The sequence below is a fragment of the Nuphar pumila genome, chromosome 7 (genome assembly GCF_984573655.1).
Source record: "Nuphar pumila chromosome 7, dmNupPumi1.hap1.1, whole genome shotgun sequence".
NCBI lineage: Eukaryota > Viridiplantae > Streptophyta > Magnoliopsida > Nymphaeales > Nymphaeaceae > Nuphar > Nuphar pumila.
The window spans coordinates 99,375,175-99,400,235 of NC_143255.1; the positions used below are offsets into that span (position 1 = coordinate 99,375,175).

At 41.0% G+C, this 25,061-nt stretch overlaps 2 protein-coding genes across 3 annotated transcripts; both read left to right on the forward strand.

Annotated features, from left to right (window-relative positions):
* Positions 1–240: 240 nt before the first annotated feature.
* Positions 241–5,467, forward strand: LOC149832613 (putative serine/threonine-protein kinase PBL7). Its single transcript, XM_090014604.1, has 6 exons — positions 241–379; positions 1,176–1,534; positions 1,661–1,860; positions 2,070–2,259; positions 3,932–4,323; positions 4,751–5,467. The coding sequence occupies exons 2-6, from the start codon at positions 1,444–1,446 to the stop codon at positions 4,991–4,993; spliced, it is 1,116 nt and encodes a 371-aa protein (XP_089870730.1). The 5' UTR covers positions 241–379; positions 1,176–1,443; the 3' UTR covers positions 4,994–5,467.
* Positions 5,468–14,646: 9,179 nt separating this feature from the next.
* LOC149832614 (putative serine/threonine-protein kinase PIX13) lies at positions 14,647–18,916 on the forward strand. 2 transcript variants are annotated; one of them, XM_090012529.1, is made up of 7 exons: positions 14,673–14,909; positions 15,009–15,349; positions 16,152–16,287; positions 16,539–16,681; positions 16,787–16,910; positions 17,673–17,852; positions 18,400–18,916. In XM_090012529.1, the coding sequence occupies exons 1-7, from the start codon at positions 14,846–14,848 to the stop codon at positions 18,441–18,443; spliced, it is 1,032 nt and encodes a 343-aa protein (XP_089868655.1). In that variant the 5' UTR covers positions 14,673–14,845; the 3' UTR covers positions 18,444–18,916. The 2 variants fall into 2 exon arrangements, with proteins under 2 accessions (XP_089868654.1, XP_089868655.1); XM_090012528.1 differs by having other exon boundaries at positions 14,647–14,909; positions 17,673–18,916.
* The last annotated feature ends 6,145 nt before the right edge of the window (positions 18,917–25,061 follow it).

Consider the following 25,061-nt stretch of genomic DNA (forward strand, 5'->3'; position numbering starts at 1 on the left):
GCAAGAAAGAGTTTTTCCCAAAAGAGTTGTTGATGGGTAGTGGTTTTGTGAAATCCAGACGGCAACGAAAAGGATATTTATTCAAATCTCACGCATTTTTGACCCACCACAGATCAATAACAACCAATAATAGGAAAAGAGGGAGGCCTACCTGCAGGTGGGATAAAAGAAAAGGGAAAGAATTGTATGTGGAAATCTCGAATATTCTCTCTTCCCAATTCCCCTGCCCTTCTCGGCGATCATGGTCTCTCTCTCTCTCTCTCTGAATGTCATCCATGATCATGCATGATGTGTATGCACTGTATGGTTACGATGGTCATGGCCAACATGCGTGGGTGACGTCACCATCTCAAGATTTCTGAGATTCCCCTCCCATTCAGTACGGACGATTCGGATCCTTATTTTCTTTTGTTAGAAAGCTATACCATTTTATGTTACCACTTTTCCCTGTTAGTGGACCGAACGTTTACTATCTACTTTGTAGGAACTAGGTTTATAATTTCATCGTTTGATTTTCTCCTATTTTTTCTCTTTTCCTGCTTGTATTTCTAATTTGATTTGATCAAACGATCGGTTTTCGAAGGACAACTCGAGGTGGGTATTAAAAAAAACCAATCTTTTACTCAAAATTTCAATACCTGTGCTGCCTAATTTGTCCAATTTTACTAAAAGTGTGGCTAGAGACATAATTTTCTTATTTGGGTACTCCATTTTTTCATTGAATTTCTCATTCCACTTGGGAAATCGATGTGGGTATTTTTGTGATAACGTTAAAACCGCGCCGAGTTAAGAAAGATCAGAGCTTTCGAGGGTCGCAGGCTCATCTCCGAGCATGACACGACACGTTGTAACATGGAAGCCAGCCGCGATTGCATGTCGCGGTTTTTTCTATTTCTCCACTTTGTTTTGTTGTTTTTTATTTATTTTTTCGGTTTTTCCTTTTTCTTTTCTTCCTCCTGGAACACCCTTTTCTTCCCTCTCGTAAATCGTGACGTTTACTCTCTCTCTCTGTACCATTTTATTCCCACTGCGTCAGTGTAGGGGAATCTGATGCAATCTTTTGTTATTTCCTTGGAGAATGGGGGAATTGTATGCTTCCTTCTGTCATTTTGTAATTTGGGGATGAGGGTGGTGCTTTGTGGTTCATGTTTTTTCTATTGTCCTGTGATTTTCAGCGGGAAAGCAGATGTCGGGTGTCTCCATTTCCTCTCGATCCCCCGTTCTCAGCCTGAAAACAATGATGGGCTTTTCCTCACTCGTCTATGATTGCACGATCTGTAGCAGATTTTTCTTCTTCCTTGTGGGAGATGGTGATTTCATTAGTAAAGGGAAGAGTCTAGTGTGCTTCTGATCAGGATCACCCTCGTCCGTCCTTCCGTGGTTTTTATTGGGGAATTTGGGGTGGAAAGAAAACTCGTCTTCTTGCTTGAGTTTCTTCCTGGAATGGGTTGTTTCTCTTGTGTTGGTCCTCGGCAAAAAGAAGTGAAGAAAATCGAAGACAACAAGGGATCTGGATATCACATTGAGACTTCCGGTAGTATTTCATTTTCATTCTTGCTATTCCGAAATTCTGTTCAGTGGTTATGTTAGTTTTGCACCTTGGAGAAGCCTCCCTTAGAGTAGATTCTTTTCCACTGTGACCAATTTTACTTTGTTATAGAATCTTGCAAGCGAGCATACTCCTTCAGCAAGCACAGAAAGGATAACAGCCACGAGGGGGGCAAAGATGGTCGAATCGCTGCTCATGGCTTCACTTTCCGCGAGCTCGCGACAGCAACGAGGAATTTCAATCCTACCAATTTGATTGGAGAGGGTGGTTTTGGAAGAGTTTATAAGGGACGCTTGGAGAGTACTGGCCAGGTAAAAATACTCTGATCCTCTGCTAAATTTGCTGACCAGAGAATTTTGCATCAATTGTTGGATAGAGTCCATTCGATATGCATGGTTCGATTGTGTACTAAAAGCAAGGGAACTCTTGGTTTGCAAGAATATGAAGCAGGGGAACTCTTGGTTTGCAAGAATATGAGTGTATTTATAGTGCTTTCTGAATTAGAGATCTTTTTATGCAGGTTGTTGCTGTTAAACAGCTCGATCGAAGTGGGCTGCAGGGGAACCGTGAGTTTCTAGTGGAGGTCCTCATGTTGAGTCTCTTGCACCATCCCAATCTTGTCAACCTGATTGGGTACTGTGCTGATGGCGATCAGCGGCTCTTGGTATATGAATACATGCCTATGGGCAGCTTGGAAGATCATCTGTTTGGTGAGTTATTGTGCCTATTGGAATCCATAACCTTTTTTTCCCAGCTTTTCTTTGTGTTCTGTTGATGGTTCAAGTTTTCTTTTCTTTTCTTTTTTTTTTTCAGCACCGTAGGTTGATCTGATTATTTTGTTTTTCTTATGTTTGTGGATGTTCATCATCTAAAATAAAACTTTACCTTCTTGATGGCATTGTCATTCAGAGTGCTCCTCTGTTTGGATTTTATATTACTGGAGAAGCACATTTCCTTTATATGGACTGATTACACTTGTTGCGATCAGTTGCTCATGTTCTTTGCATCGGTTAGAAGGCTCTATTAAGTCTTAATATTGTCTAAATGCACATGCCGTCTAGTGGATCATGGTTCATTGTACGTGCAGTAGCTATTCCTAGAAGTGACAGATTCCTTCTGTGTGCGCACATGCAGCATTCAAGTCTCGACTTTCATCAAAGACTGCTCACAATGCTGGGGGTTACGGTACTAGCCATGTGACGAGTGAAGCCTTCAAGAGACTTCCACTTTCTTTTGGTTTCCACCCCTGGCCATAGTCTTTCACTAATTTCGTCAGTTATTTTTACTCGAGAATCGTACCAGGGCCGATGAACTGTGTGTATATATGCTAGTTTAGTATGGACGTGATTCCTGTTAGCACTGGAAAGGATGATATTGTTATCCAGGTAGGGAAAAATTGAAGCATTCAAATCCTTACGTTCCCTTAATGCTGGACAAAAGACAAAAGAGTACTGACCATGTCCAAATTAGTGAATCACCAACTCAGAAATTGTTGAGCCCTTTTGAGCCACAATTCATTTTGTTTTGCAAAGGTTTTCCATGTCCTCCGAATCATTCCATGGATGCAAGCAATAAAATGGGATCTCACACTTGCTATATCAATTCAATTAGTTGTTTTTCTTTTGATTGGTTATGAACTTATGATAGATGTGGAGACTGTTATAGGTACCTGGGATTAATCTCTATCTCATGAATTGCAGTGAGTGCTATTATATTTCTGCGCGCACCTCTGATTGATTCATTTGTGATTTTGTGTTAGGTGCTTTAACCCCTTCCATTGAAGTAATATGATATCTGTTCTCAAAAGTTCTGCTTCTCAAGGTGTTACTCTTAGTTTAAAAATTTTATATCTATGAATTGCATTACTTATGAAGGGGTGGATTTGTTGTGTAATCAACATCATCATCATCATCATCATCATTATCATCATGAATGCATATATTTGCATGTGTGCAACCACATATGTGGAGACGTCTTGTTTGACCTTTGCACATGACATAGTAAGGACTAAGTTGCATTGAGATGACCATTACAGATGACAGGAAATAGAATGCTATACTAGACCATCCTAGACTGACTATTAGTGGGTTGTTTTCCCTGCAATTGTGTAGGCAATGTTAACTGTATATTTAATATCCACTTGCTAAGTACACAGCCATCTCTCATCTATGAACTTAATGAATGGGGTGTTTAATAAGATTGGAAGAATGCCTGGTGAGAAGCATTGATGATCGTGGTGAAAGCTAGCAAGATCATTTTTCTTCTATTTTCCTTTAGATGGTGGACATTCATAATATTCTGTGTGCAGGATAATTTTCTTGGCTTTACAATGTAGTTATTAGCTGTTCAGGTAATAAAAAATCCTGGTGTTTTCATTTTCAGATATTCAACCTGGAAGAAGACCCCTTGAGTGGAACACCCGTATGAAGATTGCAGTTGGTGCAGCTAGAGGTCTTGAGTATTTGCATGATAAAGCAAATCCACCTGTTATTTATCGTGACTTGAAGTCTGCAAATATATTGCTGGACAATGACTTTAATCCTAAGCTCTCTGATTTTGGTCTTGCGAAACTAGGCCCTGTTGGGGGCAAGACTCATGTTTCAACAAGGGTAATGGGAACATATGGATATTGTGCACCTGAGTATGCTATGACCGGTCAGCTTACTCTCAAGTCAGATGTTTATAGCTTTGGTGTAGTTCTGTTAGAGTTGATCACAGGACGAAAGGCTATTGATACCTTGAAGCCTACAGGAGAGCAGTACCTAGTCACTTGGGTACGTTATTACAGCAATCTCCCTTTGTCAATTTTCCATGATTTTGTAGTACATGACCTTGGAAAATATGGTCCCAGTGCCAAGAATATTCTCTTTTCTGTCAAGGTTTGGTACTTTGTTAGTTTTTGGATTTCTGAAGCGTCTCTTTTTTTCAAAATTTACACTGGGGATCACTCATTTTTGAAAGCAACTGCAAAATTTGAAACAAGTATTTTTGGGATATTCCTATGGCTAATTTAATTTTTTTTAATGCATGAAAACAAGGCCCCTTGGTAATTTCTATTTAGACAATTTGAATTTTACAGAATGATGGTTGCTTTTGTTGATCAATTTGGTTTCTTTTCACTCATCATCAGGAACTATTACTGTTAAACATCAAAAGATTTTTGTTTCTACCTCTTAACCATACCTTATTGGTTGATCTCAGTCTCGACCCTTCTTCAAGGACCGGAGGAAGTTTACTCAATTGGCTGATCCATTGCTTCAAGGTCGCTTCCCCATTCGCAGCCTGCAACATGCAATTGCTATCTCTGCAATGTGTCTTCAAGAGCAAGCCAACACTCGCCCACTTATGGGAGATATTGTTACTGCTCTTGAATACCTAGCTTCTCAGCCATGCTTTCCGGAAAACGATCCTAGCAATGACATAAGATTCTCTCCATCATTATGACCTGGACAATCTACTGCAGGCAAGTTTACTGAAACATATGAAAACAAGAAAGAGGCAGCCGTAGAGGTTCCATATTGAAATAATAGTGTAAAACAGTAGTTTGGTGCTGTTTATGATGTGAACAAGCGATTTTTATAGTATAATACCAGATGACAGAGATGGCAGGAGAATAAATCCTCAATTGGCTGTTTCATTTTCATCCATAGAAGTGGTTTCACTGAAGAAAGCCTTGTGGCCTTAAAAGTTTCAGGTGAAGACTGCACTTCCTCTCTGCATGATTGGATTTCTCAAGCCAAAAGATGTACTAATGAATTTTGTATGCTGATATTGAAATCATGGAGTGGACGGATTAGCGAGTAACTGGACTCTTTTCATGAAACTCTGTAAATCCACCTTCAATCCCTTGACTGTGATTAGAGGGAATTTGTTGTTGGCCACATATTAATACTAGCTATGAGAAAATTTTCCCTCCCATGATTGGTGTACTTTTCCAAATCTCTTCCATATTGTAGTTTTATATTTGTGGTAACTCAGCTGGGAATGTAATGTATCTTCAATGGTGTGGTGTTGAGACGTGCAGAAACGATCTTCATACTTCATGTCTCGGTTTGTTGTTTGTACTGAACGTTTTGTTAAAAGACCAGTTGCCACAATTCGTAGATTTGTGCATTATTGCCATTAGCTGCTGTTTATAAACTCTGATTGCATATCTGAATTGAGCGGAGCTGATGGCGATTAAGATAAGTGGTACCAGCAATTTGGTCTCAGATGCAGACAAATTGTCTTCACCATCAAAGCGTGTAGGTGGACTTTGGTCTTTTCAGCAGCGTCACCTTCATGCCACCTTGTAACTAATTTATGTCTGCAGTCTGCATGCTCTTGCTTTTTTGTGATAATTCTTTTTCACTCTTGACCTCTTTTAGGTAGTATAGATCCTTGTGATCTATGGTTTTTTGGCTTCGATTGACATGAAGCTTCCTTTTGTGATCGAGTTACTCTGAAGAAACCAAGGTGCCATACAGGACTATGGTGAGCAACAACATTGCAGCATCTCAGATAACTGGTGAAAAATAAGGAATGGAAATGCTGCACATGCTGTAATATACTACAAATCAACAAACCAAGCTGCAATCCGAAGCCACTGACGGTTACTTCTGTCTCTCTGCTAACATCTACCTATGATACACAGCAGCAGTTTGTTTTGTCTCATATGGAAGGACATACTCATGAATCATATATGGTTTGTGGCTCACACTGCTTGATCTTTTACCTGTATTGTTTGTCATTTTTATGGCACTAGGGACAACACCCATTCCTTGCTCATGCCCGCTTCTCCCTCCCAAGCTGTCGATCTTTAAAGAACCCCCCACTTAATTATTGATCTTTTAACATTTCTTTTTGAAGAAGATTTGGTTTATGATATTTCTTCCATTCCCTCTGAGCCAGTCAAGTGTATTGGAGGCATTTTCTTTTTTCTAAATGTAGGACTTCCCATGTATTAAAATCGTAGTTATACACTTGTACTCCATAGGCGTTCATTAGATGTGAGGTACGATTAGGGATGGCCGGGGACCAGGGGACAACGGGCCCGGCCCCGCCTTGCCCCGTTTGGACCGGGGATGAAGGGCATGAAACGGAGATGGAGGCGGGGATGGACTTACGCTTTCTCCCGATCCCCAATCCTTCAAGGGATGACTATAGACCGAGGAGAAATGGGGCCCTGCCCCGCCTCCCCGTTTGGACTGGGGATGGAGAACTTGAAACGGGGATGGAGGCAGGGGTGGAGGTTAAAATCCACCCCGGTGCAGGGATGGAGGTTCGGATTTTGAGACAGGGCCGGGGTGGAGACCTTGTCCCCGGCCCCGGTCCACTGCCATCCCTAGGTACGATCAGCAGAAGTCATGGTTTTTTGTGCTGATTATGCAATTAAAGTAATTTATGCCATCAAAGGAGAAGAAAATCTGTAGCTCAGGCTCATCTCAAGCTCTCATGGAAATTGTGTTTTATCAGCTGATTAACAAAAGACTGCATTTAATGAGACTGGCTTAAAAAACTACCAATTCAACCAGTCATTTAAATGCTTAAAAAAATATTTGGAAACATATTTTTTTGGCACTGCCCGGGAAAGACCACCTATTTTCTGTCTGCTATAAGTACAATCAGTTGACCCGTGTCTTGTTCAGTATCTCAGTGTAATTAAAACAAAAGATCCGACTAAACCAATAAAAGACATATGCACATGGTCAGTTATGAAGGGTGAATGGTGGATCATTCATTCTTTATGCTGATAGACTTGTTCAATGACAATAAATTTTCTTTTGCTTTATTTAATTTTTATTTTTGAGGAAATCAATGTCAACAAATTTTCTAAGCAACAGTTGGTTTCAACATTTGGAATGAGAAATGGTTGGAACGCAGTAGCCTTCATGGCATACATACCTAAAGAACACAGATAAGAATAGATAATAAATAAAAGAAAGAGTACAGATAACAATGGATAATAATTAAAAGAAAGTAGGGGTGGGCATGACCAGGCCTCGCACAGGTTCCTTAGGGCCCAGCCGTTATGGGGCATATTTGGGGTGACTCACCAGCCAATCTCCAAAAATATAGACTTGTGTCTGGCCGGTGCAGCCTGGCAGATTGCGCCCATCCTTTAAATAAAGCGGGCAACATGTAGGGATGAAAATGGGTCAGATCCAGGATGGAGGTTTTGCAATTTTTGGTTGTTTCGTGTCGGATCTGAATCTGTCTCTCCATGTATTTAGCTGTTCGGGATCCCATCTGTTTGCATCCCTAGCAGCCTGGTCCGAGCTTTAGGCCCTTGTCGTAGCCATCACTTTGATGGGCTTGGGCCCATTATCCTCATTAACAAAGAGGTTGATGACCATGATTACCAGAGAAAAGTCTAAATGGGGAACTGATATGGAGAATTAGAAATGGGAAATAGTTAATTCAAATCATTTAGAAGGTTCAGAAAATGGAAAGCAAGTAGGAAGTAGCAAGCGATATGTAAAATTGTATACATATTAAAATCAGAATTTCTAAGAGAATCAAGATTTCATGTAAAGAAATTGTGATTTTCGTCTCGTGACAATAATTTGAAAGAATCCCAAACCTCATGACCATGGAATTGGGGAAACCTTAGTAGATTTTAAAGAGTATTCCCAAACGATCCAAAGGATTTGCTAAATCCATGACCATTATGAAAATCTACTTTTACATCCCTAAAAGCAGTCTCCAAACAGAGCCTTAATCAATTTTTGTGTTAGGTCTGGGGAACTGAACTTGGTTGGATTTTCATCTTGCACTTCCCAACTTCTTGTCCCCCTTGGTCTCCCTGTTTGGTGACAGTATTGTTGATTTTTGTTTCTGACCTACAGACCATATTGAATTATGTGATGAATAGAATTAAGGAAAACAAAAAAAAATTAAAGTTAGCTACATTAATAGTACCTTTCAAAAAATTATTAATGGTGGCTTTTCATAAATAAACTATTTTAATAGATTAATACGATTTCCTGGGGCAGTAAGCCGACCGAGTTTTTTTTTACACTGCTAGGACAGTGATTGTAAGTAGGGGTGGCAATCCAGTCAGGTAAACGGGTTGGTCGGGTTGGCGGGTTGGCATACCCCTAACACAAACCCGACCCGTTTAATAAACGGGTTAGGCGGGTCGACCCGTTTATTAAACAGGTTAGTTTAAGCCAAACCCGAACCCGTTGGCGGGTCGTTTTGCCACCCCTAATTGTAAGTAGGGTAGGCAGATCCACCGCGATTAGGTCTATGATCCTGGGGGCGGTTTCTCTGTGTAAATATAAAAAAAAAAAAAGACTAATGAAAGGTATGTGAATTGAGAGCAGATCCAGTACTGATCGGAACCCAGTACCTTTAAGACATACAGCCACCCAATCCTCTTACCCACCCCTGCTATGCATTCTATGTGAATTAAAAAAAATGTCATTGAACATAACAGCAACTCTTCATTTAGTTTTTTCAGGAACCGCATCACAGCCTCATCTGGTAGGGGCGACTTGTGAATGTCACCAAGTTGATGGGACATCACAAGTTTGAAACTCACGGGTTTAGGGATGACAGTAGACCAGGGCAGGAGCGGAGAACAAGGTCTTCACCCCCGTTCTGTTTGAAAATCCTACCGCCCTCCCTGTTTCATGTCCTCCATCGCACGTCCAAACGGGGTGAGGTGGGGCGGGGCCCCGTTTGTCCTCAGTCCACTGCCATTTCTAAAGAAGGATTGCCGGTGGGGTGGGGTGGGGCGGGGCGAGGCAAGGTGGGGATCAAGGATGGGGATGGGGTGGGGCGAGGGAAAGCGTAAGTCCATCTCCGCCTCCATCCCTGCACCGGTTTTGATTTTAACATCCCCGCTTCCATCCTTGTTTCATGTCCTCCATCTCCGGTCTGTTTCCCCCTGGTCCACTGCCATGCAGGGGCGTAGCTAGGATTCATGCGAGGGGGGGGGGGGCAAATAGGGGTGTAGAAAAAAAGAAATTTGTGTGATAGTTGGGGGTTCGGGGGCAGTGCCCCCGAATTTTTTTTAGATAAAATAAAAAATGGCTACAATTATTAATAAAAATCTATTTCATATGGACAAATCAAACTATTTGCTGCAGTCAGGGCTGGGCTAAAAAATGGATAAAAATCTATTTCATATGGAATCAGGGCTGGGCTTTTAAAAAAAAAAAATTAACTGTTTCGGGAAGCAGGACTGCCCCCCCCCCCCCCTAGCTACACCTTTGCTGCCATGCCTACACGGGTTGCATCCTTGGACGTAAGGTCGAAGCTGGGTGTACATACACACCGGTGGGCGAAGAGACCTCAAAGGTTTTACCAATCTAAAGCCAGCCAATGTGGTGATGAGATTGTTTTTTCTCTTGGCTTATAAAAAAAACAAGTTTAGTGATTTTTATAAAAGTAAAAAATAATATTATGTTTAGTGATTTCTCAAGAATCGTTAGCATGTTTAACAATTTCTGTAAAAGACATGTTTTGGGTGGCCAAATACCTTGAAAGGTACCCGATTCGATTATGCATAATTTAAATATGCACCTCATTTAACAGGAATTGGTCGTTTCAAAGCTGCAAATAATATGATTTGAACTGTAGACTTATTATTTTTTTCTTTCTGTATTCAAACTTTTGACAAAACTTTACTTGTATCCCAAAAAGGAAAGAAAAATGTCAAAGTGGGTGGTTTACATATGAAACCCTCCATTTTCCAATGCAGTTGAAAGAAATGCCAACTCCATTTTTCAGTGGTGCCCCACAGTTAACATGGGTTTGTTTTCAAGCTGACCATGCGTTTGATAGATAAATCCGTTCACACCAACCCCTGCAAATGAATTTACATATGAATTTTTTCACATATAGGATGGTCTTTCCCATGATAGTATGTATTTTCTTATTGGTGAGAATGAAACAAACTAAGCTTGTCCATTGTCTGCTTCCACATATTGCTGGCTTCATTATGATGGTTGGACACAAAGAACAGAGACTGCCGTATTCAAGTTGTAGGAAAGAGAAGACAATATGCACTAGAACTCTTTATCGTGTACAAAAGAAATTGACAAGAGATTTTTTACTTCCAATCAACAATTCGCTATCTTTTTGTGAATAAATGATAGGTGTAAACATGGATTTTTGACTTCCAAGCAATTAAATTGTGCAACTTTATTGACCACAAAGCCATAAAGATTAGCTTGATTTACTTTTGCATCTGACAGAGTTGGAATAAGTAGGTCTCTTCTTGGTTCCTGATTCCTCGAAGATATCTCAAACTTAGATTGGATATGAAGCAGGTACAATAAGATCCAAATTTCAGTTATTTTGGATCTTATTGTATCAAGTCATTCATGTGTCGCAAACCGGCTGGCACAATCAAGATCTCTATTTCTCATCAAGCATGAATGGTGATATCTCAAATCATAGTTGGACCAATGGTAACTCGGACAAAAATCATATGGGGTCCAACTCACGAACTGGATGACTTGAATCACTTGAAAAAAAATTAATAATATCAAAAAAATTATCTATAAAATAAAATGCATTTACAATATCCAAATAAATAAAGAAAATACAAGAAAAAATAAAAGAGATTGCATTAATGAAAGATGCAATGGAAGCCATGCCTGCCCTCATTAGGTAATTAGACTTCAAATTGCCAAGGGAGAGAGTAGGTAAACAAAAGGATTATATTCTAAACAACTAAATATATGGGGAGTCGGATCTGGATTGAATCTGGAACAGAGAAAATTTGCAAAATATCTCTCTCTTGGATGCGACCCATTTGAGAATTTTTTAATATTAGAAAATTATCTATAAAATCAAATGCATTTATAATATACAATAAATAAAGAGAATACAAGAAAAAGAGATTGTATTAATGAAAGATGCAATGGAAAACCATGCTTGCCCTCATTAGGTGATTAGACTTCACACTGCCAAGCAAGAGAGTAGGCAAAGAAAAGGATCATATTCTAAACAACTAAATATATGGGGAGTTGGATCGGGATTGAATCTGGAAGAGAAAAAAATTTGCAAAACCTCTCTCTTGGATATGACCCATTTTTGAAAAAAAATGTAATATTAAAAAAATATATATAAAATAAAATGCATTTACAATATCCAATAAACAAAGAGAATACAAGAAAAATAAAAGAGATTGTATTAAATATGAAAGATTCAATGAAAGTCATGTTTGCCCTCGTTAGGTAATTAGACTTCAAACTGCCAAGCAAGAGAGCAGGAAAACAAAAGGATCAGATTGTAAACAGCTAAATACATGGGGAGTCGGATATGGATTGAATCTTGAATAGAGAAAAAATGCAAATCCTCTCTCCTGAATCTGACTCATTTTGAGATTTTTTTATATTTAAAAACTTATCTATAAAATAAAATGCATTTATAATATCTGATAAATAAAGAGAATACAAGAAAAACAAAAGAGATTGTATTAATGAAAGATGCAATGGAAGCCACGCTTGCACTCTTTAGGTAATTAGACTTCACACTGCAAAGCAAGAGAGTAGGTAAACAAAATGATCAGATTGTAAACAGATAAATATATGGGAAGTTGGATCTGAATTGAATCTGGAACAAAGAAAAATTGCAAAACCTCTCTCCTGGATCCGACCCATTTTGAGATTTTTTTTAATATTAAAAAAATTATATATAAAATAAAATACATTTACAATATCTAATAAATAAAGAGAATAAAAGAGATTGTATAAATGAAAGATGCAATGGAAGTCACGCTTGCCCTCGTTAGGTAATTAGACTTCACACTGCCAAGCAAGAGAGTAGGTAAACAAAAAGATCAGATTCTAAACAGCTAAATATAACGACAGTCGGATCTGGATTGAATCTGAAATACAGAAAAATTGCAAAAAACAGAGCCATCATTGTAGCATTCAAATCCTTCACTTTTTGCTCTTGCTTTTACCTCTTTTCCTTTTTAAATATCCAAAATCCATCCATCGTCACAAATGTTTGGTGCTCTCTGTCAAAAATGCCACTAGAGAAAGGATGTCACTTCCTACCCTTTATCATCCTGATCATCATGGTTTTCTTTCCACTGGTTCCTGCATCTGAGATTTCCCCTTAGTTTCAAGCTCACAACCTCTGGAAACAACTATTGGACCTTCCCAATAAGGTGATTTTGCATTCGGATTCTTTAACAGATCTGGGCATCTGAATCAGTTCGTTGTAGACCCATACCAAACCCTATAGGGTCCGAGTATGGTGATAAATAATAAGACCCGGGTCTAGACCCTAAGGTTTGATTAATGCATGGAGCCGGGTATAGTTTGTAAAATTTTATACCAGACCTGGGCTTGACCTGAGTTACGATTAAGACCCACAATTTTTCAATGTAAAAATGATAAAAAATAGTATTTTATCGAGTATGGCCTGGGTCTGGTTTATGTAGTTCTTATCGGGTCCGGGTATGGTTTCTCTTATGGTGAGTTTAATTAACCCGAGTCTGGACCCGATTTCATACCCAAAAATTGGAGTCAAGTCTGGCTGAGTCCAAACCAAACCCGACCCATTGACACCCTTAGTTACAATTCCATCTTAACCCCTGATCGTATGCCCCAACTCTTGTTTGGGTCAGTAAAGTATGATGGATTTTTTTTTTTAGTTTTACTCGAACAAACACCCCCAGGATCATAGACCTAGTCGTGATGACTCAGTCTGCCATAGTATTGACGTTTGATATTTCTTAGACATGGTTAGTGGAATTGAAAATAGATTTTATATATTTTTTTTGCATGTAAAATTAATTTATTTTTATTTGCTTTTTTAAAATTTGTTTTTTTTGAGAATTTATTTGATTTTAAATATTTTTACTGAGATTTTCTAAAAAAACTCGAGAAATGTTCAGAAAGTAGGATTGCTTGATAACAGCAATCTCAGCCTATTTGACCAACATGACCACTTCATCTAACCATGGTTAGTTTGATGCCATTCTAACAGAAGAACTATTTTGGAGTAACTACGAAAAATGTAAGAACGAATTGGAAAAATGGCACAAGCCAGGGACTATTTTGCAAATCTTCTTTAAGACTAGACCAATTTGCTAAAAGCCTTTTTAAGAAAAAACTTTTATATAAAGGCAAAAACTGTTATTTTTCTCTCTCAGATTTTTTCCTAAGAAGGGTTTAAAACACCAAGGGGGGCGTTTGCATGTCATGGAATGGGGGTGCTGCGGCACCTTTTCCGTGGATTTTACTACCGCAAAAATGGAATCGGAAGCTTACATACGAACTGCTGCTGCAAAAAACTGCACGTTCATTGAAGGTTTTTCTTCCAGACTCACGTTTTCAGTGTTTGTGTTGTTACTGTGGACCCGTAAAAACGAGGGGCGGATGAGTTTCCGTAAAAAACAACCCACTTTCCGTGACACACAAACGCGCCTCAAACATTATCGCATCCAACCCTTTTCCATAGTCTGTCTGGCAGATGTGTCATGTGTGAAACGTATCCAAGTGCCACGAGTCCATACAGTCACCTCGGGTGAGTTGACTAGCCGCCTGTTGATCCGAATGAAAAGAGGAGAGAGAAAGATGACGTATATTAGTAGGCTGCCAACTGTACATTGACACCCTCACTCCCCCCCCCAACAACAACAACAACGTGAAAAGACTAATACGTGCCCATCTTTTGAGGGTTTTCCCTGAACACAGATATCTGATTATCTTCGTCAATTTAACACCTCGTTAAGTGATATCGGCAGTGTTCTCAAATTAATGCCACCTGATAAATCACCAAAATTACGAAAATATCTAGAGAGAGAGAGAGTTTACTAAACTTTGGGAGCAATTAACTGCGAGCCTTTCGAGATAAGACTACGTGAAGTAGGGATGGCAGTGGACCGGGTCCAGTGCAGGGATATAAGGTTTATTTTAACCTCTATCTTGGGTTCAAACGAAATGAGGGTGGGTGGAGCCTGTTTTCCCAAGTTCACTGCCATCTCTAACGTAAAGTTTGCTCAAATAGACTGATGACTTTTTTTTATCTCGGCTCATGCGTCTTGACCTTGCTCCCGAACTGGCATGTATATGTTCAAGGGCATTTTAGTCATAAAAAAGCACAAATATACGGTCATCTTAAAGAGTAAAGACAACCAATTAAGCATCCGTCCATGATTCACTTTTCCACATTTTGACGTTGAGAGAGAGAGAGAGAGGATCATTGAATCGAAGCTTGTCCTTAAAAAAAGAGAAGTGGTAGAGAAGGAGGAGGAGGAGGAGGACGACGACGACGAAGAGGGGAAGGTGGCAAGAAGTTCAAGAAAAGGGGAAGAATTCCAGGAATTAGGAGGCAGAAAAGTTCATGGGGAATTGCTTCGGAACGCAGCGGAGCCCCACCTCGGCCATAACAGCGAGCTCAGCCTCAGGTAAACCGAATTCCTTCCTTCCTCCTCCTCACCTTCCTTGCGAACCAACCTCCTCCTCTTCCTTCTTTATTTCACTGGTCTCTCTCCATTCGAGTGCAGGGACGTCGACGTCGAAGACGAGCAGCAACGGCACGCGTTTCTCCTCCTCGACGGGCGACTCGCGGTTTTCCGGGAGCGATGGGCTAGTTGACGGGGACGAAACCCCGCCGCAGGGCGAGATCCTGCCGGTGCACAATCTGAAGATCTTCACCTTCTCCGACCTCAAGACGGCGACGCGGGGATTCCGGCCTGACACCCTCCTCGGTGAGGGCGGGTTCGGGCGCGTCTTCAAGGGCTGGCTCGACGAGAGGACGCTCGCTCCGTCCAAGGTCGGCAACGGGATGGTGGTCGCCGTCAAGAAGCTCAACCCGGAGAGCATGCAAGGATGGGAAGAATGGCAGGTTTTTTTTTCTTCTTTCTCTCCTTTATCTTTTCTTAAATCGCATTCATGTCCCTTGTCTGGTTTCTCTCCCGCTCTTTTTGCCCAATACTTTTCAACAATGTCGATCGTGTCCCAAGGCTCTAGTGGACTTCAAATTGAAAGGGTTATATGCGTTATTTGATACTTTGATAAGGGCATAAATAGCATCCACTGATCCACGTTTCTTCCCTTCTCTTCTCTTCTCTTCATTTCCCCTGCGGAGTGCCGTGCCCGTCGGCTTGTCTGTGATTTTCTTTAATGACGATAATGCCCCTGTATATTTGGGCCTTGTGGTACACGACGAAAATTCAACGACCGGGGTTTATCGTGCTGGTCCCGCCATCTTAATGTCTCGCAGTTGATATTACATTATTACCCCCATGAAAGTATGGAAACCAAACGCATGCCCTCTAAGTAACTGGTTAAAACACAGAAGAATGATGAAGATGAAAAAGCCGAGAGAGAGAGAGAGAGACTGACTGGCATGTGCTTTCATAAGGACACACTTGCCTTCCAAATGGGACAAAGCCAACCCTCGGGGTATATCGGTAATTTGATAAACTTGGGAAATTAATTGATCGCTTTGCCCAGGAATCCAGTCTATCCCGCTCACGATTTTCACAGCTCCAGACTTTCGGCCAAACTTTAGCGCTGGGTTGGAATTTTCCACGATAAGGGGCATATTTGTGATTTTCAAACTTGTCGAGGCTATTATAATCATTTCAATTTTCCGACTCAATTTGACAAAAAAGTTTTTCCCCCTTTTTGGTTTTTTGGTGCAGTCTGAAATCAATTTCCTAGGGAGGCTGTCGCACCCAAACTTGGTGAAGCTGCTGGGCTACTGCTTGGACGAAAACGAGCTGCTTTTAGTATACGAGTACATGCAAAAAGGAAGCTTGGAAAATCACCTCTTCAGAAGTAAGTCTTATCACCAACTGAGACTCGGTTTTCACCCGTTGACTTGACTAAGACCTAGACAAGGCCCCCTCTCGAGCTCTTGGGTCCTTATACGGGGCAACAGCTCAATGGTGATTCATGATTGAGAGGAATGTGTCTTCTTGACTCAGACCGAGACGAGACGGTCGAAATCCGAGTCCGCGTCCTTAGCTTAGTTTAGCTTGGCTTGGCTTGGTCGTTGTTTCAACGAGCTGAGGCAATATGTTTTGCAGGGAGCTCTGCGGTGGAGCCGCTCTCGTGGCGGGTTAGGCTGAAGATAGTGGTCGGAGCTGCGAGGGGTCTAGCGTTTCTACACAGTTCTGAGAAGAAAGTTATATATAGAGACTTCAAAGCTTCTAATATTCTGCTTGACTTGGTAATGGCTACCGACTCGGGTTTCGTTCTAAAATATCGGCTCTAAATAAATACGCTAGCAAATGGAATTTTTTTTTTCCTAATTTTTACTCTCTTTTTTTTCCAGAACTATAATGCAAAAATCTCGGATTTCGGGTTGGCAAAAAATGGGCCCACCGGAGAAGACTCTCACGTGACGACACGTGTTATGGGCACCCAGGGTTACGCTGCTCCTGAATACGTAGCCACAGGTAATTAAAATTTTTAAGAGTTAATGACAAAGTGACTCGGACAGGCGTATCGGGTACGCTTCGAATCGGGGTGACCTTACCCACCCGATTCAATTAGTAATTGTCATTTTTTGGAAGTGGAAGATAACTTCTGAACATTGTTTTACCAATCACGACGCGGCATTCCATGGGTCCCATAGATCCATAACAAAAAGAATATGGGCCCCACCCAATTGTTGCCGATCGAGACGCGATCCAGTTCGACTCGGGCAAGATTGTGCAGTTGGGTTCCTTCCACCCATCCCCTATGTCATCTCCCATCTTCATGCTCCTCTTACTCTTACAATGCAAGTTGTTTTGATCAAATGTGACGTTATAGATTGATTCAACGTGGTGGATTTAATAGGAATTGATCCTTGGATCTTATTTTTTTCCAACAGAAAATATTTTTTTTTCTTTTTAAATCACAAAATTTTTGTGCTTTGTCAACCGTTGATTTTTGAAAATTCATGCACATAAGTTAGATTTTTTGACTCCACATATGTGATTTACATCATTCATTTAGCGAAGATTGACATTTAAATCGCTTAAATCCAACTTACTTGCACATAAAATGGATTTGGGCAATTAAAATGTCAAGATATGGATGACAATATCCAGGATGAGTGAGAGGAACCGGTTTGCAAGATTATGTGCGTTAAGCCAAGCAAGCCAAAGCTGGCGTGTTTCAAGCTATGGTATTATGAAAAGTCTCTCGCTTGGATGATCTCTTTTGGTTAACAGGGCACCTCTATGTCAAGAGCGACGTTTATGGCTTTGGGGTGGTGCTGCTGGAGATGTTGACCGGGATGAGAGCTCTCGATCCGCACCGGCCGAGCGGGCAGCACAACCTGGTGGAGTGGGTCAAGCCTTTTATCAGCGACCGCAGGATGTTTCTATCCATAATGGACCAGCGCCTTGAAGGCAAGTACCCGAATAAAGGCGCCATTGAAGCAGCCAAGCTGGCTACCAGATGCCTGGAAATCGAGCCGAGGAACCGGCCACACATGAGAGAAGTGGTGGAGGCGCTCAAGCTCATTGAAGCCATCAAAGAGAAGCCGAGGGACTCCGGGCGCAAGGCCTCGAGCGATAGACCACGCCCTCCCTTACCCGCAAACGGGCACTATCACCACCACCACCACCACCACCACCATCAAAGCCCAGCAACCAGACGCTCCCCTCTGCATCCTAAAATGGACGGCTTTGGCTACGGACGGTCGCCAGTTTCCCGATCGCCTGTGCGGTGACCGGCAGATCACTTGAGCTTGCGGTGGATCAGGTGCAATCACATTGCACATTTTTGTGTGCCCATTCACCTGATCCACCCTCCATCTTCTGTTGGCCTCCACAGCGGTACACTGAAAGTGTGCAATGTGTGATTGCACCTGATCCGGCCTCTGATTTCTTCCTCTTACCTTGATTTGTTTTTATTTATTTATTTATTTATGCTGTGAAGTTTTGTTTCCCACAGTTCTCATGATGCTGTTAATCTTGACGCCAAATATTGGACTTTGAACTTGGCTATATATTTCTTGACCCCACTGTCAGCCAAACCACCTGGGCACTGGGTCCAATGTGAGTAGGGTGGCCTGAGCCTCAGCCACTCGGTCAAAGAAAAATGACCAACTTCCCGTGACCTATGAGCCACCTATCTTCGAACTGAACCACGTCAAATGGCTCAGCTATGTCCACGGTTTAGTAGGCTTACAACATGGTTTCAAGTTCTCTGTTGCTTCTTAGGAAAGAAAAATTTACAGAGCAGATTCAGTGATCGGGACCGAACACGTACAACTACATGCCATGTATTGCTTGCCGGTGGGCCGACCACGTTATGGGTGTTCGGCCCGATCACACAACCAAACCTTATAAAAACATATAGTGGAAGAAGTGTAGATGGGGATTAATTATCGTGCCCTTATACTAAAATGTATTAAATTGTTTATTGTATTGCAATAAATGAATGATATTCCGATCTTTCCTATCTAAAAGAATAGTGGAATGATTATGATGTACAAATGGCGTATACAAATCGCATGGATAAGCATGACTTTAATTCACAAACTTAATCAATGGATGTATTCCACATTGTTTATTTGAATACCTTAGCTGTGGCTGTCATGGGAATCTTTGGGAAACTTGAAAATTCTTTTTCACTTACCAAAGTGGGGGGCTCGGCTTGTCTGGTAGGAGCAGCTAGTGCACGTCACCTTGTGTTGGGACCTTGCAAGTACTAATCCCAATGGTATGGTTGTATAACTGGTAGGGTCTGCCTAACCCCAGCTTGCCTATCAAATAAATAAATAAAAAAAGTGAAAATTCATTTTCTATTTTTTTTTAATATATAGGAGAAACCACCTTTGTGGTTTAGACATCCGGTTCCTGGTCTAGAGGTGCCATGTTGACTGCAAAGCACTCTCTGTGTTCCGGACTGTCATGTTTTCTGCTTTCGGTGTTTGTGATTACCCGAAACTACATCGTGGTGGTCTTCGCTTCTATGCAGGTGATACCCTGTACCTACTGAGAATAGTTTCCTGTTGGCTTCCACCATGCGGTAATTGGGAACACCCTGGATACCAAGTTCCTGACGTCCTCAACTTGAATGCATTAGGCCAAACCCACGTAGCCAGCCTTGTGGACAGGGAAATCTACTTCTTGATGGGTAAATGGTTCCAACCAATGTTGTCAGTAGGGATGGCAATCGGGTCGGGTTGGCGGGTCAGCATACCTCAACACGAACCCACAAACACTAACCCGACCCATTCATTAAACGGGTAACCCGACACAACACGGTTAACCTGTTTAATAAATGGGTTGGGTCGGGTAAACGGGTTAGCGGGCAGGTTGGAGGGTCAGGTTCGTGTTAGCGGGTGGGTTGGTGGGCGGGTCGGCTAAGCGGGTTGGTGGGTCTGGTTCGGGTAAACGGGTTGACCCATCCGCCTAACCTGTTTATTAAACGGGTCAGCCAGGTTGGCGGGTTGGCATACCCCTAACACAAACCCAACCCATTTAATAAACGGGTTAGGCGGGTCGACCCATTTATGACACAAACCCGTTTAAGCCAAACCCGAACCTGCGGGTCGTGTCAAAAAGTGCCACCCTTAGTTGTCAGTAATCCTGAATCCTTGCCATACCGATACTCAACTGAATCATTCTGTATTGACCTCAAAATAATAAAAAATTATTACATGTCAATCCTAACATGACACATGTTAAATCTATTAATTTTAAAATAATATTAAAAAGTTTTTTTTTGTTATTTTTTACATTTATTAAAAAATAACCGATTCAGGCATGCAGCGTATCAAATTTCTGCCGAAAAGATACGCACGTTGGTTTCACCAACCGAAGGCCAGCAATGTGCAATTTGTGATGGGTTTTTTTTCCTTTGGATTATCAAAAAATAAATAAAAAAAATCCAACTCTGTTTGTTTAGAAAGGGTGCAGTATTCTTACTAAATCAACTTTTTTTTTACCAAGTACACTTTTCTCATACAAATGGACATCACTTTTTACAATATATGATTTAATGAATTCCTGGGTTCCCGGTCTTCCCACCCAAACACACACCTCCCAATTAAACAATATAAATATAACAGAATTGCCTAAGAAATGGAGATAACGCAATGATGTGTTAAACGCATGACGTAGGCAACTTTAGGTTACGTTAGGAATAAAGATAATTGAAAGTGAGAAAAGTCTTGTAGAAACACAATGTGGGCAATGCCAATAATCCTTAGATTGTGTCTAAAAAAATATATAGGAATTTTCCACTGTGTCTAAAGTGCTAGTGGGAATTCTCACTTCAATTATAAAGTAGAAAGGTTTGATGTGGGAAAGCCACTTTTGCACTTCCTGCACCAAGTTGACCTTGTGTGAGTGCGCGATGCCCACCTATTTAGGTGAGGATTGGGCTCCAAAGAAGGTGCTACGTAGATCCACTTTGGTCCCAAATAGGGTTAGATTTGTAAAAAAAAAAAACCTATAAAAATCTCAAATCATACCAACAAACATATTTGGTTGGCAAGTGGAGATGGAGCCCTAACAATGTGTAGGGATGCCAGTGGACCGGGGAGGGAGCCTCATCTCAAAATTTCGCCCTCTATCTCCACACGGGTTTTGATTTTAACCTCCATCCCCATTTCAGGTCCCCCATCCTCGGTCCAAACAGGGTGAGGCTTCATTTCTCCCGAGTACACTGTCACCCTTAAAGGCATTTTAGTTGTTTTACTAACGGAGATCAGGGACGGGATGGAGTGAGAGAAAGAGTAAGTTTATCCCCACCTCCATCCCTGCACGAGTTCTGATTTTAACCTTCATCCTTGCTTCCATCCGCACATGAGTTTTGATTTTAACCTTTATCCTCGCTTTCATCCTCGGTCCAAACAAGACAAGGCGGGGTGGGGCCTCATTTTCCCGAGTCCACTGCCATCTCTAATAATGTGCAATGCCATTAAAGGGAAGACAAAGATGGCCATTGGAAAACCAAAGATTCTAATGGCAGGTTGTCTCGAAGGGATAATCTTTTTTGTATCTAAGAGTATTTGAGGTTTGGGAGACCAATCAAGTGCATCAACTCCTAGTTCATGCCCCATTCTCATAAAAAAAAAGATGGATTTTTGCTAATGAATACAAGTGTTCCCTTGCGACTTACATTATAAAGTTGCACTTAGAATCTATTTTGCTTTTATTGAGTCAGATGTAAGTTGCCCGGTTCAGGTGAATCAATGTCTCGAATGAGGCAGCCCGTATGCTTGAACTGTAATAACCCTCGGGCAAAATTGTGAATGAATTAAATGCGTTAAGCTTTCTTTTGTTCACCCTCGTGATTGCTTCTTGTGATTGTAATTCTTCTCCCTCTATTCTCTCATGCCATCTGATTACTAGCTTTCGCGACTGGCAAGCGAGCTGACAAGTAGGCTTGCGGCGGTAAGGAGGGACCATCGCGCCGCGCTGGTCCATTGAAGGAAATAGACCTATGACAAGTGGTACCAGAGCCCGTTCTCATGCTGGATAAGGGATAGCCATTGGGTAAAGCTCCTCTACGTTGCACAATTTTGTTATAATCTGCAAAAGAGCGAGTCTTCATGCCACAACCCGTTTGAGATAGTCACAGAGCAGCAGCCACTGACCTCCCACACTCTTGCCGCACAAGAAAATGGAAGGTCATCCTTCGTCTATCAGTTTGTTCACGACTGACACGAGCATAATGAGTTGGTGAATGCATTCTTACACAAGGCGGCAAAGAGAATGAAGAAGTGGGTGGACAAGCATCGTCAGCCCGTTGGGTTCCAAGTTGAAGACCAAGTGTTGGTGAAGTTATATCCAGGGCACACAAGCATCTTTCGCGGGCGGTACCACGGACTACTCAGAAAGTATGAAGTATCATTCACCATCACAAAGAAGGTAGCAAGTTGGCGTATAAGCTGGAGTTGCCCCCATACTTCAAGGTGCACCTGGTGTTCCATCATGTAGATGGCCCTGACAGCATAATGGGCCAAGAAGCACCTCAGTAAGATCCTTCGTCACATGGTCAACCACTTGGGCGAAGCAAAGAAATATCTAGTGCAGTGGGAGGAAACAATGAAACCAACGTGAGAGACTGCATTCCGAATGAACAGTCGCTACCCGACTGAAGTCAGGGCTTACCATGAAACAGATGGAGCCGATGACGGTGCATGATTTGAAGGGGGGAACATGTTCATTTGCGACTTACATTGTAAAGTTGCGCTTAGAGTCTGTTTTGCTTTTGTTGAGTCTAATGTAAGCTGCCCGGTTCAGGTGAATCAATATCTTGAAAGGGGCAGCCCGTATGCTTGAATTGTAATAGTCCTCGGGTTGAGCTTTTTTTTGTTCACCCTCGTTGTGATTGCTTCTTATGATTGCAATTCTTCTTCCTCTATTCTCTCTTGCTCTCTTGCACTTTGATTATAAGCTTTTGCAACTGGCAAGTGAGCTGACAAGTAGGCTTATGATGGTAAGGAAGGACCGTCACATCGTGCTGGCCCATTGAAAAAAATAGGCGTATGACAATAAGATAGTTGTTATTAAGCTTCACTCCTTCGTATAGTAGAGTTTCCATGATAATTGTGTCTTTCCTTCCTGTGAACAAGAAAAAGGAACTGAATCATGGTCATACTCAAGCTGCCTGCCTTTGACTACGCATTGTAGGTAAGGTCTCTATTGTCTGCTACGTCTTTTTCCTTGAATACATCAGCTTTGTCTTAAAGCCTTCTTCTCTTTGAAAAAAAAAGGATAAAATATTGAATGACCTTACATTTTTTTCCTCGTTCAAGCCTTGAGTTGACTCAGCACTGCAAAAGATTGGATGACCTTTGACTTTGAGACACCTTTATTTTCTTTATTGTGACATATAAGTCACACATATGGACACCCTACACCAAACTTCCTCCTATTCCTAGTGAATTTTTAGGGGCCGTTTGTGTTACGTAGGGATGTCATGAATCAAATTTGATTGGGTTTAGTTGCATTTGGTAAGCCAAAAACCATTTCCGATTATAATTTCATGCGAATATGGTTTTGATTTTTTTTTAACTAATCTTACAATTATCTGAATTAGACAGATATCTGAATCCATTTACATATAAAAAAGCGTTATGGTATGAGCTTTTCACAATCCCAATCCAAACCGTTTACCTCAGAAGGAGGCCCACTTTCAGGCTCTTCCCTGCCTGAGGGGAAAGGAACAGTAGTCACGCAAGAAATACCCTGTCCATTAATGGGGCGTTTGCATGCCCCCCTAAATGGCGGAGAGCCACTTTGACAGGGAAGTCCGGTCGCACCCGGCCCCCACCCTGAGGAGAGATTTCTGGTCGAAGTTTTTTGTAAATTAAATAGGATACAAAGATGCATTTTTTTAAAAAAATTTAATCCATAAAAAGCATTTTATATCTTTAAATATATACAAATGTGTTTTCTAATATAATATTATTAACAATTTAAATTAATGTTAGTATATGTCAATGTGTCATAGTGTGTCCTACTCGTGTCATCCATGACACAGCCTCTAAATGTCATTGTGATATAGCTTGGAAGCATGTTACAAGTATGAATGAGATCATTCACAAAGGAGCCTCTAACTCCACTCCTTCCACTTAGGGGTGTCAACGGGTCGGGTTTGGTTCAGACCCGGGTGGAACCAAATTTGGATCAGATTTTTGGGTATGGTTACCCGGGTTGAATCAGGTTTATTATAAGAAAAACCATACCCAGACCCGATAAGAACTACATGAACCAAACCCTGACCATACCTTGTAAACTATAATTTTTTTATCATTTTTTCATTGAAAAATTACAAGTCTTAATCGGAACTCGGGTCGGGTACGGGTGTGGTATACAATTTCACAAACTATACTTGGGTTTATGTATTAATCGGACATTTGGGTCTGGACCTGAGTCTTTATCGGGTCTTCTTATTTATCACCATACTAGGATCCTATAAGGTTTGATTCGGGTCCAGTCCGGGTAAACCATGCCCGTTGACACCCCTGCATACATCCAAGTATACCACCAAAGAAACACTAACTCTCAGTTTCCATATCTTTTTGTTTCAAACGCTGATTCTAGGATGTTTCTCCAAGACTAACAACTGCCCCCACAAAAAAAGTCAAGAAGTTTTGGAAGAAAAGACAATATCCTTTTAATTTTTTATAAGCAAGCTAGGGTTAGGCAGACCTCTACTGGTTTATTGAAAAGACAATATCATCATATCATTTCATGAAAGGTGAGAAGTGGTCGGAAACTCCTTGTTTTTTTATGTCAACTTGCGTCTTTGGCTTTTCCAAACTCCAAAAGATACCAACTTGGCAAAGTTGATTGCTCTTGAACGTGTACTATATAACCCTATAACAAGACTTTTCTACATTTTCTACCACCTATTTCTTACGACTGTCAAGGAATCCTTGTCTACCATATATTTGCATAATTAATAATGTAATATATACATGGTATACATAACAATTAGTTATATAATGTATACAAACATATTATATATATTTTTTTATATACTACAAGAAACTTGGAGATTAGCGACGACCTAAATCCATCACTTAACAGTTTAGTGACGGATTAGCGTCGAATTAGCGACAGATATCTTTCATCGTGATTTTTTTATGC

What these genes read in the sequence shown, in the direction of transcription:
- LOC149832613 (XM_090014604.1), top strand. Translation starts at nt 1,444, where the DNA reads ATGGGTTGTTTCTCTTGTGTTGGTCCTCGGCAAAAAGAAGTGAAGAAA. An exon ending in ATATCACATTGAGACTTCCG is followed by an intron (nt 1,535 to 1,660) that starts GTAGTATTTCAT and finishes ACTTTGTTATAG; the next exon opens with AATCTTGCAAGCGAGCATAC. An exon ending in CTTGGAAGATCATCTGTTTG is followed by an intron (nt 2,260 to 3,931) that starts GTGAGTTATTGT and finishes TTTCATTTTCAG; the next exon opens with ATATTCAACCTGGAAGAAGA.
- LOC149832614 (XM_090012528.1), top strand. Translation starts at nt 14,846, where the DNA reads ATGGGGAATTGCTTCGGAACGCAGCGGAGCCCCACCTCGGCCATAACA. An exon ending in AACAGCGAGCTCAGCCTCAG is followed by an intron (nt 14,910 to 15,008) that starts GTAAACCGAATT and finishes ATTCGAGTGCAG; the next exon opens with GGACGTCGACGTCGAAGACG. An exon ending in GGAAAATCACCTCTTCAGAA is followed by an intron (nt 16,288 to 16,538) that starts GTAAGTCTTATC and finishes TATGTTTTGCAG; the next exon opens with GGAGCTCTGCGGTGGAGCCG.